Genomic DNA, 16340 nt, shown 5'->3' with positions numbered 1-16340 from the left:
TGGTTTATTTTGCAAGCTGCTTTTTTTGCAGAACTTCTGTCATTCTCTCCATTCATGCTGTGGGGGTTTTGGTTTTGTTGGTTGGTTTTATGTTAAAACCCAGGCGTTTTCAATGCACATGAAGTGTGAAACAATAGTTGGACAATACTCTAATGCTAGCAGCACAGTCGAGGAGTTACTACTCCTGGTCACCTCCCTGAGGTGTCATGCCCTTGCTGCAGTTTTTTTCTGCTCCAAACTGAGCCAAATCTGTTGTTTGTACAGTGTTTCTGTGAACCATATTGTTTAAACCAATCAATGAGCTGTGCTTCAGAACAGGGAGTAGGAAGCCTGAGCTCAGCCAACCTGGCAGGCAAACCCAGCCTGCCATGAAACTACGGCCTACAGCTCTAAAATCAGCATGTATAAAACTTAACAACTTAGTTCTCAAAGCCTCAGGTAACTTCTGGTTTTGCTCCCATTGGCATAATCAGCAATAACTAGCCAGATTTTTTTTTTTTAAATGGCACATCTTAAACTGGAATTGAGTAGTATTTCACTTTTGTGTTCCTCTGAACGTTGATTCTCTTAATGATCTTTTAAAAACTCAGTATGTTTAATGTCAAAATATGATTTAGCACACACTGAGACACAATGGAGTGTCAAATTAATTTCTTAGATTATGGGGCAGATTGGTCCATGCTAAAGAATGGGACATTTTTCCAGTTTGTGCTACTGACATGAGGCACAATGTACCTTTTAGCACAGAGGGTAAATCATCATGCACAGAAATAATACTGCAGTATGTTTTTTAACCCCCAGTATAGTGTCGAGCTTCCTCTCTAGAAAACAGAAATGCTCATGAAATGTGTTTCACTCTGCTCCACAATCAAATATAAATTCTCAGGGCTTTGGGGAAAATGATTATAGAAGTCTTACCCAATCAAGTTTCAGCTTTTGAATTAAGGCATCCAGATACACAAATAACTTGATAATAATAATAAAAAAAGGACTGTAAGCTTATGATTGTTGAAGTATTAAGAAGAAAAATGTGCAGGTCATTTAAAATATGCTTTGTTGTAATAAACGTAGCAAGGCTGAGAGGAAAAAGAAATGGCCAAACCCTGAGATGGGCTCTGATTTTTCAGCCCATGACAAGCTGTTTTCATGCTAGCAGGCACAGGTTCAGCAGAAGGTTTCTCAAGGCATGTGGCACTACCCTGCAATGAATCACTCTATCATTTTCCTGTTCAGCTAGTGTCTCTAAACTCCACGTGTGTCTGCCTTTACTCTCCTAAATGCTTTATTTGTTACACCTCTTTGGTGTGCAAAAAATTACAGCTCCCATCCGCTGAAGGCCATCCATTTACAGTCACTCCTGGCGTCCAAATTCCAGCCTTGGCCAGAGGTATCACCAGTCAGTGTTCCCTACTAGCTGTGAAATGAATTGCAGTCTTGTGTTCATATCTGCCACCACACTTCCAGCTCTGCAGAGATGACACAGTGGCCAGAGAGGAATAATTCACATTTCATTCTCTGCTGGGTAAACCATTAGTTATTTAACAGAACTCTCAGTGAAATTACACAGTTGTTGATGCAGTTTAACAGCAGACCCTGGGACAGACATGAGTATTTTAGCACTAATTATCTGCAGCATTTACATGAAGATCACATGGAGGCACCATTCCTTTCAGGATGAATTTGTCATTTGGCAGGGCAGGGGGTGGGGGAAGCATATTTGACTTCCAGAAATACAAACCACAGAAGGCCAAGTTTGGGAAATGCAGTAGCCAGCTAATTCTTTTAGTCTGTACCTGTGCTTAGAAAACTGTACTCAGCTCTGCAGGACTTGCACAATAGCGACCACTGTATGGTCACTATACAGTCCTAACTAGCAAGCCACAGTTTTCCAACTACACGGCCTGAGAAATAAATGCAGTGACAAGGTAGCCAAAACATTAGGTTGATTCTTTTCTTTTTTTTCAAATCTAGGTCTGCCATTGTTTTTGCACATCATTTTGAGAAAGTCATTCCCCCCAGTTTCCTGTTTATAGTCAGAATACTAATGCTACCCTCCTTAGTGATGCTCATTGGACATATGGGTGTGAAGCCATTTCTCAGTTATTGTCTCAGCTGTTGGCTGCCCATGCCACTTCACTAACAGGAAAAATTGTGAGAGTCTGTAAAATCCTAGAAGTTGCTTTTGCATATTCTTGCATGAAATGAAAAATTAAATCATGATACCACATTCACTATTACTACTGCTGCTGGATCTGGGCACTCCAGATCACCTAGCAGCACAGACGGGATACAGTCAGAAGAGGATTCACAACTAACAGTTTTTGCAAGTTCTCTAGAACAAATAATAACATATTTTCCACTATAGTACTTCATGCTATCCCTCCCATATGAAAGTTACCATAAGACAGAGGGTTCAGATAAACAGTGCCTCATTTGGCATGAAGTCTGCCACAGTGGGATGATCCCTTTACATGACTTTAATAAAATTTTAGCCATTGGGCGGAAAGCAGTTGGTGTGGGTTCAGCACTTTCCCACTCTAAAGTTGTTTATCTTGTGAAACCTCATCTTTCCATGAAATCAAGCATCTCAGCTCCATCAGAAATCTCAGCCAAAGTGGATGTCCTTCTAACATCATTTCCTTTGAATGACCAATGATAATTGTTCCTGTTTACTTTACACATACACTTCACATACTTGTACTGAAAAGTACTGCTCAGCACAGAGATGTTTTGACAGCAATGGAAACAATCTCCATTTACTACACATCCTTTGACAAGGGATCTCCAACAGGGAAAGACAAGATGGTGTTCTTTGGTTGGCATGTTGACAGAATGACCAGCTGTATTCCTGTATTAACTCCTCAGAGCACGTCAGCACTTCAGTCATCAACACAACTTTGCTCTTAAAACATGCAGCACAGTGCACATGCATTTCTGTGTCCAAAACAGAAAACATAATTTTCCCTTTCACAAGAGGCTACAATTATTCTTTCTTCAAAAAGTAAACTTGTGGCATTTTTCATAGGTTTGCTACTTTTCTCAAACTGCTACTCCATGCATAAAAGGGCACTATGTGGGAATAGGACTGAGAGAAGACCTTTTCCCCACTCAAATTTCCTTCCAATTTTTTTTTCTAATCTCACTTGCTCAGATAAGCACACATGAAGCTACTTTCAAACATAAAGTATGTATTATTGCAAAGCTGTACAACAGTATTATAAGGCTGTAGTTTCAAAGTCAACAGCCTTGATCCTCCAGTCCCGGCATAAGGAAAAAACCCCACCCCATTCAACTGAGTTAATTAAATTCATCCGAGTGCCACATGCCCACCAGAGTAGCTGAACCACATATGTCATACATAAGCTCCTCTTGGAAAGAGGAGGCATGCTGTCTTACAGATGATTCTCTCTCTTGCTGTCCCGCAAGGAAAGCTTTGGTTTGAGAGTGTGGAAGTAGTAAAGGCAGTTTTGTGCAATAAATAGTGCAATAGATGTCAGTTAATTTTTTTAGCCCTGATGCTACTACTAAACAGTGTTCATAGCCTGATCCAAAATTGCTTTTACAGATACTGCTCATCCAGAATTAATTTTATGGATGTAACTGAGGTAAGTTACAATGGAGCTTAACTTAAACAGCAATTTAAACTGTGGTGGGTAAAGAGAGTAGCTCATGCTCCAGTCTCCCCAGTGCACTCAGTTTTGCTTCTGCTTCCCTCAGATTGCATGCACTTGGTCTACCCTCAGTGCAGAAAGGGTAACACCACCTCCCATCAAATTCTCCCTCAGCTTCTCAGAAGCAAAATGAATTCTTCTGCTGCCAGTGAAGCTTCAAACCTGTGTTAGCTTGTTTGCTCAGCCATTGAAGCTTTCATAAACCTTACATGTTGCCACTTCTCTTCATTGTCTTTTGTCATTCTTTGAAAAAATACTCTTCCTCCCAAGAAAACCAAGAAAAAAATCTTTTATTAACAACACTTATGAACAAAAAGGTGGGGTTTTTTTGTTTGTTTGTTTGTTTTTTTCTGAAACTAGATGATTGTTAAAAATAACACAGCATCAAATGCTGAATAAATAGCCAAGCAGGCAAGAGACACCCTGGCTGTGATGGCTGCGTTCTGGCTGCCCCACATCTCTATGCAATGCCAATGTCAGTGCCCTTCTCCTTCAAACCCACAGAAACATCTTTCTGAGGTTTGCCCCTCCTGGGAAAATCCTTGCAGTTGACCTCAGGCCCAGAAGCCCAGAATCATTTCCTCCCCATTTCCGGCCCTGCCAGAAGTTAAGGTGAGATTGAGAAGTATATTGGCAATTTTCCATATTTTACAGATCAGGTGTGGAAGAACCTTTAGGTCCAGTAAAAGCTAAGCTGTTTTGAAAGAATGGTCAAGGCTGTAAGGATTCTGGTCTTCACATTGAATTCCCATAAGCTGGAGTCCCATATAAAAAAACAGTTGTAATCTCAGCAGTGAACTCAGTACCTCTAGGAGAAGGCTCAGGTAGGACACCAAGGCACTTGCCTCTGACAGGAACTTGATGTGGGGCAGAATAAAAAAGAGAGAGAGGCAATCTCTACCATGCCTTCATATCACATTGACCAGTATCATCTCCCATCCATGCTGCCAATAGGTGCTGTGGCACAGCCTGAGGAGCCACTGGGTTTCCTTTCATTGCTGCAAGATGGGAACAACCTGTGGCTCACAACCCTCTCTTTAGGATCTTTCAACAGCATGTGTATTTCCCATCTGAATTTTCACAGAGAGGGTGTTGAATCCTGTGACAGTGACTGGCATGCTGAGCACCCTTCTCACAGACAGCAGATTTTGTGGCCTCAGGATAATAATCTATCCAGGTCAAGAGACACACTGGCCAAATGTGGAGTAAAGGTCCAAAAAGAACGAGCAGATTAAGGACTTAATTGTTTCTGAACTGATGTTCCTAAAATAATCCACATAAGGCAGTGAAATACCACAACATAGAAGATTTTGTTTCCTTCTTCCTGACCTACACATCCAATAAAGAGTGACAGGGAATCTGGTCACCATCTTTCATGGGAAAATAACTGACAACAAGGAAATGAATTCTTCAAAGTAACTTTGAAAGCCTCAACCAAACTGTCCAAGATGATTTCTTTCTAAAAACTTAGTATGGAAGAAGTTAAGGGATTGCAAACCCTTGCAAGTCCCCTTGATGTCAGTGGGAGTTCTGCACTTACTGCTGGAGCTGGGATTTCAATGTTCGTAAAATGCATTTAAAAGAATAATAATAAAAATGAAAATATTCAGAATACTAATTAACTGATCATTTAGAGAATCATAGTGTTTCTCATCAGTGTGTATTCACTGCAATAATTATGAGCACCCTGATGGTAAAAAAAAAAAGGAACAGTTATGTAATTCTCTGACTAATTTCCCTCAGCACATGCAAATAAAAATCAATTAAAGGCTACTACAATATTACCAAATATCTAACCAACAAATATCAAAGACTGTAGTCTTATCACATAAGTTTTGGAAATGTTTTACATAACTTGCATAATTTAAATATTTACAAAATATAAACTTTCTTGTCTTATCAAAAATAGGTATTTGCACAATTAAACAACAGTAATCCTTTCACATGCTGCTTTTTAAGCCAGGCATTAAATCATTGCATGAAAATAAACAACCTTTCACAGATGTGAAATAAAATTAAGCCAACATATGAAGGGGGAGAAAATGTTATCATTAACAGTTAAATATTTCAGTGGTATGAGCCAATCCATAAATTACATTGTGCATTGAATTTAATGAGGATACAACCTAATGAAAAATTTTAAATGCTGCTTCTATAAAGAAAACATGTTTTAAAAAATCTTTTGCTTTATGGCAGATTTCTTTGGGCTGTGTTTCACATGGTTAATTTTGAAAATGATGGTGAAACACCAGTGAGATGGTTGAACATGGCAAGTTATTGCAGTGAGGTGATGACCAGCTGACTCACAAAATGTGTGCTCAGATACTGAGGAAATGCCTGCAAGGGTTTTTGTTTCCTTCTAATATTAAACTGTATTTTTGTCCCTCCTCAGGCCTGTCCCTCGTGCATTTGAAGGACAAGCTGTAAAAAAAATCCTGAGGTTGCTATTTGGTACACCATTCACATTCATCAAGCTGTGCTCTCCCCTCTCTACTCTGGGCACAGCTTGCCTCACACCAACAGATCCTCCTCTCCCAACCAGGCAGTGCTGAGCCCTCTGCAGTCATGCACATTTCTCAGTACCATATGCTTTTCTGCATATTACACAGAAGACAGCTTTCTGAACGGCTGCAAAGCAAACACTTAGTGGTCAAGAGCAGAACACCTCCCCTAACCTTGTGATTTTTTCTGAAGTGCAGAAACGAACCATCTAGTGGATTCATCTAGTCCCACTTATAAAAACATAGACATAAGGCTATATCTAATGTATCTTATAAGTCCTCTTAACTCTTCAGTCTCTGACTAATGAGATCTTGAGTTTTCTCCACTGTACCTGCCCACCCCATGGATCTTCAGGACGTTGTAGCTATTAAAGACTTGAAAAGTTTAGTGTCTGTCCCTGCTCACAGAGTAAGATATTCAAATGTGTCATCAGGAGTCCTTTTTTGTTGTTTAAGCTGCCCCTGCATGCAGTCTGGTGCTCACTAACTTGTTCTTTCAGTCGCCAAATGCTTGGACTACTTGTTGTTTGGCAGTACCCATTCTCCCCGAGGTTGATCCCCCCAAAATCCCACACAGTAATAGGATTTGCTGCCTGTGTGGCAGCTCCACACCAGACAGGGCAGGATGGTTTGGCTGTGTTTCCTGTACTTCATCTTACTTGCAGGTGTGTACATCAGTCATGGTCTCACACCTCCTGCAGCGCACGTAGCAGCACCAGACAAACTTGCACTCGCACCTTTCCACGTGCCTGACAACGTGGGTGTTGTACCCGCGCCCGCAGCACAGGAGGTTACAGCCATCGGGTCCCTGTGAGGTGCGGTTACATTCTCTTCCCTGAGTCCCAGGGATCCCCAATTTTTGATCTTCAACGCAGTAATTGGGTGATTTGTTCACATATAGCAGGTCCTCTTTCCCGATTGGTACTTTTCTCTGGCTTTTCTCTTTCCTGCGTAGCTTTTTTTTCAGTCTGTCTGATATTTGTATGCTGTTTTCATACTTATCCTTTAAAAACCGGCCAATCTTTTCAAAGGATGACATTGTTTTCCAACAAGTTTTCACAGCACAGGACCCAGAAACACCGTGACAACGACAATCCACAGACATCAGCTTTGCTACAGCCTGAAAGCAAAGGGAGAAAAACATTTGGATGTGATCTTTCATTCATTAAGAATGCTGCCTGACATCAGTAACACGGAGGTCTCAAAGTATTTAATATTACAGCTGCCATTGCCATTTCAGTGACAGGGAAGCCACAGCACGTAAGGAACCACAGACCCTCTCTATGAGAAGCCCCATCTTCAGAAATACTCTGCATTTGGACTTTGCAATGGCAATATCAAATCACAACAACGAAAACTATGATTTCTGAATCACTTTTCATTCTGGAGGATCTTAAACACCTGAAATTACATGTCCTGTGTCACTCCTTCCACCACTGGAATGCAAATGGCTCTCATGGGGAATAGCAGAAAGGGAAAGCAGGGACAGGGCGGGTCAAAGTACCCTTCCTATGCTGGAAGACACTGCGCAGGTAAGTGCCCAATTACGTAGCCTTTTAAGGGTGCCTTGCAGCTACCACCAAGATGACTAAACATCCACAACCCAGTCTCTATCTAATGTCCTGAGAATGGCTGAGGTCACACAACAGCACCTGGGCACATCGTGGCTCAGCACCCGAAGCAGTGCAGCGTGCAGCCCCAAGGCACCTCAGGGCAGACTTCTGTTGGAAGAGCAGGAGGATGCCCACCTTTCTGAGCTTCGCAGAAAGTCTATCGAAAGAGCCACCATGGCTCAGCAGAGGTGTCTTCAACTGAGGTATTCTGGAGTAAATCTCAAGTGCTTCTCACTTACAGGATAAAGCTCGGTTCTTTCAATTTCTGCATACTTGAACTAGCGTGGGTTTCTAGTGTTTCAAGTTTCATAATGGCTCTATTTAACACAATTAGATAGTTGCATTCATATTACTTTTCTTATTTTCAATGTTTTAGCAAAGATTCCAGAGTTATTGCCAACACTAAAATACTCTTAGATGAGTTACTTTTCCATGCCCCTGCAGAAGCAAGGGCTGGGCTGAACAATAACTGTCTGGCCAACAATGGGAATCTGAAGTCTGTGTCAAGCTTTTGTAACACATGAGAATTTTACTTCAGTTTATAGGAGACCAAGCCTCGAAGAACTGGAATCTGTAAACAAGGAGTAACTTACTTTATCTGAGACTACAACTCAAATACTCAGCAGACAATCAATTTAATACTTCCTTTTTGAATATCTAATAGTCATAGCATAAAATTATACGATTAGTATTGTGACATATCTCACATTAGAGTTTGTAAAAAGTGCACTGAAAAATCACACATTCACAGATGCAGCAAGAGAACAAGGCAAAATGCCAAGGAAAAGAGAAACACAATATCAAAAGAAATTTTACACACAGTTTACAAACAGAGAGGATTTAATAGTATTTTTCCAATTTTGAGTGATTAGTTATTTTTGTCAAGCAATTAGAATCTCAAAGTAGTTTGAAATCATATTGTGCTACAAGATTTATAAGGTTACAGGTGTACTTCTTGTTTTCATGTCAGTATGATAAGGTACTTACTAAGGGCATAAGGGTCCAGAAATTGTCAGAGGAAGCACTGGACATGTCTGTTAACTGCTAAGGGTGAGTTATTTCCATGTGGGCAAGTAGCCCAGCCGAAGACACAGAAGTATTGTCCCTAGAAGACTGTTATTGCAAGACAGTGAACCAGGAACGTGATAGTATTCATTACAAACGGTAATAAGGTATCAAAATATCCTTCTTATAAGCCCCAAAACATGAACATAAACATTTTCCAGCATCTCCTATGTAAAGATTTAAAAATACAAAAAGGAAGAGTTATGCTAAACTTTACTTCAGATAACATTACTGCTAGAAAACCCAAATACCAACAATAAACATTCTTTTATTCTGGACAGTGGTCAAAATATTTGCTTTATCTTAGAGTTTGCCATTAAATTACAAAATATCTATGCATGAAAGCTGCCTAAATACTCTCCATGTTTTATTTCAAGATAATGAACAACAAATACACCATTGATACAACATCAGTGAAATAAGGGTCTTCTGGCCTTTTGGGCTTGCAGCAAATTTGTTTTTTCTTAAGAAAACAATGCCACAGTGCCTTGGAAAAGGAATGAGTTCATGTGTCATATGCACCAAATAAGCCTGTGACAGGGTACAGAATCTTTTTGGAGAGCTCAGTACTGTGAAGAACCTGAAACGTGTCCTGGTTTCAGCTGGGATAGAGTTAGTTTTCTTCTTATTAGCTAGCACAAAGCTCTGATTTGTATTTAGTATGAGAATAATGTTGATAACACACTGATGGTTTAGTTGTTGCTAAGTAGTGCCTACACTAAATCAAGGACTTTTCAGTGTCTTGTGCTGCAGTGAGGAGCTGCAAGAGAAACTGTGAGGGAGCATGGCCAGGACAGCTGACTTCAAATGGCCAAAGGGATATTCCACATCACGGAACATCATGCCCAGTATATAAACTAGGGAGACTTGGCCAGGAGGGGTAGATCACTGCTGGGAGACAGGCTGGGCATCATTCAGCAGGTGGTTAGCAATTGTATTGTGCATCACTAATTTTTCTCAGGTTTTGTTCCTCTCTCTTTGATATCTCCTTTTACATTACATTATTATTGTTGCATTCTATTTCAATTATTAAAATCTTCTTATTGCAAACCACTAGTTTTACCATTTTTTGCCCCAAACCTTCTCCCTAGCCCACTGAGGGGAGGGGAAGAGTACAGAGGATGTGAGCAAGCAGCTGTGGTTCAACCACAACACCCTGAAAGGTCCTCAGTATCTGATAGTTTCTGTTGGGCCAAATTCTACCACATTCCCAGAGACTGTCAGTCTAGTCTAAAACTCTGGTTTCATTCACTCACTCAATGTGAATGAAAATAGAAAATACTACTGTTGCCTGTCATTAAAAGTGTGGACTCACAATCTACTATATTTTACACATATAGCCAACATATAAGATAACTTTGATCCTCTCAAAAATACTATTCATGGAAAATGAAGACTCAATTAGATCCTTCAGCCCCTTGTAACTTTAGTTCACCATTTGAAAACATGTTCTCTTTGGCTGAATGCACTTTTCTCCTTTGCCAGTCAATCCCATCCCCATGACACACACGGCCCAGCTGACTAGAGGTGCGATCTGGAAATGGATCCAACTTTGAAGAAAGCAACACGAAAATAAATGTTTATGTTCTAGGCTCTGTGTTTGTGTGTGTAGTTTTTTTTTTAAAGTTGAACAGTTCCTTGGTACAGTTCACAGCAGAAGACTCCAGACAGTTCTGCTGGCCCACTGGCAGCAATGAATGATGAGCACAAGGATTGTATGGGAATCACAAGTAAACACTGTCACTGCAGACAAAAGGACAGCAAACTATTGCTGCTGCTATTCTAAAGGTAAAGGCCAACAAGACAATAGGGTATCAAAGAGAAACCCATATCACTGACACCTTACACAGAAATCACATTCTCTTTCTCTTTCAAGTTCCTCTGGAGCCTTGCAGTCTTCTTCCCTACACTTCTGTCGCCCTAATCTGAGACAATGGCTCTGTCTAATGACAAACATGAGTAATAAAATAAAAATTTATATCTGTACTGTGTATTTAAATTAAGAGAGACCATTTTATAGAAATTACTATCTCCTTCCTTAACTATCTCTCTCTCCAAACATGAGAAACAACGTTTTGCTCCTTCCCTAAGGAAATAATCACTTAAGCTTCTGTTACTCTTATTAACATCTCCTACTACAAGATACCAATCACTTTCCTTGGAGATGATTTAGCTGACTGGCATCTAATTAAACTTACAGTAAGTGTTCTCACCAACTACTTAAGGTTTAAAGTTTGCTTCTTCCACTTCGGTTATGGAAAGGGCTTATGTCAGAGAGCCACAGAATCATAGAACGGTTTGGGTTGGAAGGGACCTGAAAGATTTTCTGATTTACAACTGTATAGCTTAAATGAAATAACATATTACCTGTAAAAATTAGTTTAAATTAAAATAGTTTTCAGTTATACCACCATAGCTCTCATGGCAGTTTCCTATGGTTATTCCTTGTCTACAGCAGGTAGGAAAGTTGGGTTCAGTAAAACTCACTGATCCTGCTTCTGGCTACAAGAAATTACTGAATTACAATGGAGTCCATCAATACATGTAGTTAAAACCAAAGGTTTTTCCTTTTTTCTTTTTTTCCTTCTATAGTTATATCTGTGCCACTGAGCAGAACAGACCTAAAGTATTATAGACCCAGAGACAGCCATTAAAGATGAAATTAAAAACTCCAAGGTAAAGCAGAGAAAGCAATTTGAAAGCAAGAACCAGCATCCAAGTCTCTGTCATTCCAGATGTAAGATCCAAGCACTCACAGGCTCACATCTCCCTGTATAGGTTGTTTTGGCCCCCATTTTTTACCCTCTACAGGACAGGACAGGAGAACCCAATGTCACACACTCACAAACATAACATTTCCTCTGCAAACTTGGTTTTGAAGTTCTTTGGGCTGATGAAAAGCTGTCCAAATCCACTCTCCTCTCACTTCTTTGATTCATGCTTTAACCAATGAGCTATTTTAAAATAGAGGTGTCATTTCTATCTCATGTTTTAAAAGACAATATTAACTCTTGATTTCCTCTCTGAACAATGCGAAACTTGTGGTCTCAGGTCTGCACCCCAGACTGTGGATGAGTAATAAGGCCTTTTGTCCAATTGGCCTTCTCCTTCAGTACTAGAGAGAATTAAAAATGTAGGTCATGATGATAACAGAATAGTGAGTGAAAAAACTCGTATTATGCTGACAACAGGATTATTTCAAATTTGCTACAGAGTATCTAGTTAAGATAACTTTATTATTTAAGCATTGCAGATCTATTTCTTAGTTTGTGGCTTTTATTTTAATCCATGGGGATTAGTTAGTTAAAACCAGCTCTGATTTTGAGTTTGTACGTGCTTGCTTTGGTGAATGTTAGTGCTGTTTTTACCATTGGCTCCACATACACCTGCAGTCAAGGGCCGGCCTCCTTTAGTTGATGTCATTTTGTCAAAGAAGGTGAACAAGCAGTTGCTGCCCATATCTGAATGACACATACCTGCCTCCCAGCCTCGTTGTTGTGCAGGTTCATCACCACCAGTCCGCTCCCACTCTTGCCCGTTAAGTTCTTCAAAGGCATGTCCAGGAACTTTCTGCTGAATGACATTCCGTAGTGGATATCGTCAGAGCAGCCGCCCCAGTGCCAGCCCTCGCTGGCCGAGCCGCCGTGCCTCAGGCTCAGGTCGCAGGAGCACTCGGTCACGTTCCCCGCACTGCAGGATCGCGTCACTGAATGCACCAGTCCTGCTGATGTCACCGCGTAGATGAACGCGGTCTCCTTCGTGCCTGCAAAGCAAGGCATGAAAATATTACTTCATAACTCCCGCTGATTACCTTCCTGGCTGGGTTGTAGAGAGCAATTTTACAAGCCAGACTATTATGAGAAGGGAACAGTTACAAGTTTAAAGTCATCACAGCTTGGTCTGTAGTGTTAATTTGTTTAAAGTAGTGGATGTTCATATCCAAAAATGACTTCACAGTCCCTTCATAGGACCGTGCCACTAATGGTGCTGTTTTCTGATGCTTGTATCACGCATTTTTTGGTAACTTCTTTCTAAATCTGATTGGGAACTTTATTTGCCACAGAAATTTTCAAGCCAATTAAGTTTAATCATAAAAAATAAAAATAAAAAAATCAAACCTCGAACTAACCATATTCCAAACCCCTTACTCTCCACTCTGCTTTTCACTATTCACATTGATTTGAGGAATAAGAAAAGGTTAGTTTAAATCTCAGAGAAGCTGTCACGATCCCAGGTTACTTTGGTATAGGGCCAGAACTTACCTCATGCTAGATTCAGCAAACATTAATGTTATTCTAATTCACAAAGGTTGCAAAGAGCCCCAGAAGTGTTAAACCAGATAGAAATCAGGATGGCATAAGAATATTTAGGTCATGTGCTTTTCCTAGAATAAGGTGGCCATGGGAAAGACAACAGCATAAAAGGCCTTTAATTGTTGGACTATATCTCAGAAGAATCATGGAGTGACCTGCATGGGCTTCTTAAGCTGGTTCCATTCTCTGAGACTTCCAGCATAATGTGGCACACAGCTTTAAACCATGTTAAGCAAGGTATACTCTAAGCAAACTGAAAATCCAAGGGTGGTGAATAACTGTAGCCAAAATTTCACTGTGCTAATTTTCACTGTTGTGAAACAATCTCCCAGGTTCCTACTCACAGGCAGGAAAGTTCCTGTTTGTTTCCCTTGTTCGTAGTGGTCTATGGTGCTGGTACGATCATAAAAGGCTTCTACAGGACACACTACTGAAGCTTTGTGGGTGAGCAGTGGCACTCACCTGCGGAACAGCCCTTCCTGTTGGACAGAAGGACTAACATACAATACATACAGCTACATATAATGGGGTAAACTTCTCCCATTTTCTTTTTTTCCTTTTTGGAATCACTTTTTATTGCTCATTTTATGTTTTCATGGTTAATGCCTGAGGGTTTTACACTGTTTTAGTACAAAGTGAAGATTGCACAAACACAGAAGGAAATGCCACAATACCTAAATTCACATCAATCACACAATCAGTGACCAGAGTGTTAAAAATTAGTTTGCAGGATACCTTGGTGCTGACATTTGATTCAAACATAATTTGAATCAAATGTAACCCCCAAAGGCTTCTTCTTATTTCGGTGGAAATCTCAGCAGTTCCATAATTAGTTTATGCAATAAAAAGAGCTTTAGTTTTGCTGTGCTGATCAATACCATGTCGCTGAGCACATATAATACATTTTAAAGCAATTCACACTGTATGTGGTGCCTTGAGCAGATTTTTTACCTGCAAACAAGTGACCTTTTTGAAATGCTATGTCTCATCACCCCACTCATTTAGTAATTGTGACATAAGGGAATCAACCCAACATAAGTCTAAGAATAACAACATTTCAACATATTTAAGTGGATCTACATACGGGTAGTGTCGTCCACGGCCGCACTAAGCAAAAATTACACTTAACAACATCAACGCTGGAAAGACAAGGGCAGGTTTCGTCTGTTGGGTGCGTTTAGCGTGCCTGAGGTAGCCTCCCGCGACGGCTGCGTCGACCGCCCGCCCCGCCGCCCCGGCTGTGCCCGACTCTGCCGTCGGGACGGACGGACGGACGGACCGATGGACGGTCGCCGGCGCCGCCCCGAGGGACTCCTCGCCACGCAAACCCAACACACCGGGGCAGCCCGGCTGTGTCTGCAGCGGACGCACCCGGCCCGGCGGCCCCGCTGGGGCGGACACTCACCGCTGCTGAGCTGGTGCCCGGGGGCGGCGGGGGCGGCGGTGCCGCGGCGGGCGGCGGGCGGCGAGCGGCAGTCCCAGCGCTCGTGTCGGAACTGGCTGCGGCACTCCTGGAGGCCCAGCCGCGCTCCCTCCCGGATGGCGGGCACCAGCTCCGGCTTCTGCTCGCACAGGTCCAGCTGCCGGCGGCTCAGGGGAGGACTGGTGCAGCCCTGCTTCTCCGGCCCGCCGGCGGCGGCGATGCCCAGCCACCTGCAGGAGCAGCTCCCCGTCAGCGCCGGGCCCCGGCGGACACGACGGGACGGGCACCGCGCAGCCCTCCCACCCCCGCCCGGCTACTCACATCCAGGTGCTGCCAGCGGCGGGGCAGAGGAAGAGCAGCAGCAGCAGCGCTGCCCGCAGCAGGCGCAGTCCGAGGGGAGCCCCGCGCCCCATGGCCGCCGCATCGAGCCCCGCCACACAGCCGCCGCTGCCCGCGGCCCCCGGGCAGCAGGGACCTAGGGGGACAGTCCCCAGAGGCGCCCCCCTACTCGGGTCTCTCCCTCTCTTGGGGCAGGGGGCAGCTGGCGGGGCAAGCACGAGCCGTCGGACGGCGCTCCCGAGGAGGCTGAGCTGGCAGGGAGGGCGGCTGGAGGGGACGCATCGGGAGCGCCTGGTTCCTTTCAAGGTGAGAAAGTTGGGACTGATGTTTTCCCTGACTCCTTCGGCTCTGCCTCCCCGGCCGTGCATTGGCCGCCAGGGGGCCGGGGCGGGCCGGGGCGGGGGCTCCGCACAGCCCCGCACCGCACCGCACAGCCCCGCACCGCACCGCACGGCCCCGCACCGCTCCGCGGCGCCCGGCCGCACCTCTCGGGCTGCGAGGGGTTTAGCGGGGGTCCGGCTGCGGCAGAGAGGAACTACAGGCAAAGGTTTTAATCCACAGGAAGGAGAGAGATGCTGTTAAGAGATCATAACATTCCCTACACCTTTTATTCAAATTTTCTAATGCTTTAGCAGTATTAACTGACCGAGTCAGCATCAGTATTCATTAGGACAACATTTGTTCACTTCTATTAACTTCAGTGAGACAGTCTTATCAACTGCTACCTTATTTGTTAGTCGTTAGTTACACATTAAAAGCCAGTGAATCAGCTAGCACCTGATGAAGAGCTGGCGTTGGCACTCTGGACTTTCAGGTCCTCTTTAATCACAATATATTGCTGTTTCCTTCTGTGTAAGCAAAACACCTGCACAAAAAATAATCTGGTATGTAAATGGTAGATCTGTAAAGACTTTGATTTGATACAGTCGTAAATGAGCAAAATAGCTCTTGACTGACAATAGCTCCAAGTGAAGAGCACAATAACTCATCTCAATGACAAATATACATTTTTAAGAGTACAATGTGTTGAGAAATAATCACGTAAATGTGCTGTTCCCCCTGTCTTTTTGCCCCATGGATGTGATGAGATGTTTTGAGGCCACAGGCTGTGGTATATTTAGGTCTATAAAATTATGTCTCCTTTGTACTTCATGCTCATTTGTCTGTTCTTAAAGGGTCTCCAAAGCATCACCAGCTCTGGGCAGATTACTAATGAGCCCATGAGCTATATAAACCTTCGAATATAACTTGTTTTCTCTGTTCTGAATTTTAGTCTGGAGAACATCTGCTTGTGGTTTCAGAGAAACTTAGTCCAGAGTGAAGGAAATGGATGAAGGACATTGGAACACAGGGAACCGACCATGAAACAGGTCTGAACCAGCCAAAATGTGTGGGCTGTGTCAGAGAATTATCTA

General features: G+C 42.6%; 1 protein-coding gene across 1 annotated transcript; it reads right to left on the bottom strand.

Moving 5' to 3' along the window:
• Positions 1-314: 314 nt before the first annotated feature.
• On the bottom strand, positions 315-15989 carry WNT16 (Wnt family member 16). Its single transcript, XM_051795540.1, has 4 exons — positions 14908-15989; positions 14569-14816; positions 12327-12613; positions 315-7292 (listed from the first exon to the last, which is right to left on the bottom strand). The coding sequence occupies exons 1-4, from the start codon at positions 15291-15293 to the stop codon at positions 6828-6830; spliced, it is 1386 nt and encodes a 461-aa protein (XP_051651500.1). The 5' UTR covers positions 15294-15989; the 3' UTR covers positions 315-6827.
• Positions 15990-16340: the final 351 nt, after the last annotated feature.

The sequence above is a fragment of the Manacus candei genome, unplaced genomic scaffold, assembly GCF_025592945.1.
Source record: "Manacus candei isolate 608988 ecotype Guabito, Panama unplaced genomic scaffold, ASM2559294v1 h1tg000043l, whole genome shotgun sequence".
Classification (NCBI taxonomy): domain Eukaryota; kingdom Metazoa; phylum Chordata; class Aves; order Passeriformes; family Pipridae; genus Manacus; species Manacus candei.
This window is presented reverse-complemented; position numbering and strand designations above follow the sequence as displayed.

Coding starts and splice junctions, on each gene's coding strand:
- WNT16 (XM_051795540.1), bottom strand. CDS start 15,293: ATGCACGGCCGGGGAGGCAGAGCCGAAGGAGTCAGGGAAAACATCAGT. Junction 14,817..14,907: donor GCCGCTGGCAGCACCTGGAT/GTGAGTAGCCGG, acceptor CTGCTCCTGCAG/GTGGCTGGGCATCGCCGCCG. Junction 7,293..12,326: donor ACAACGAGGCTGGGAGGCAG/GTATGTGTCATT, acceptor CTTTGCTTTCAG/GCTGTAGCAAAGCTGATGTC.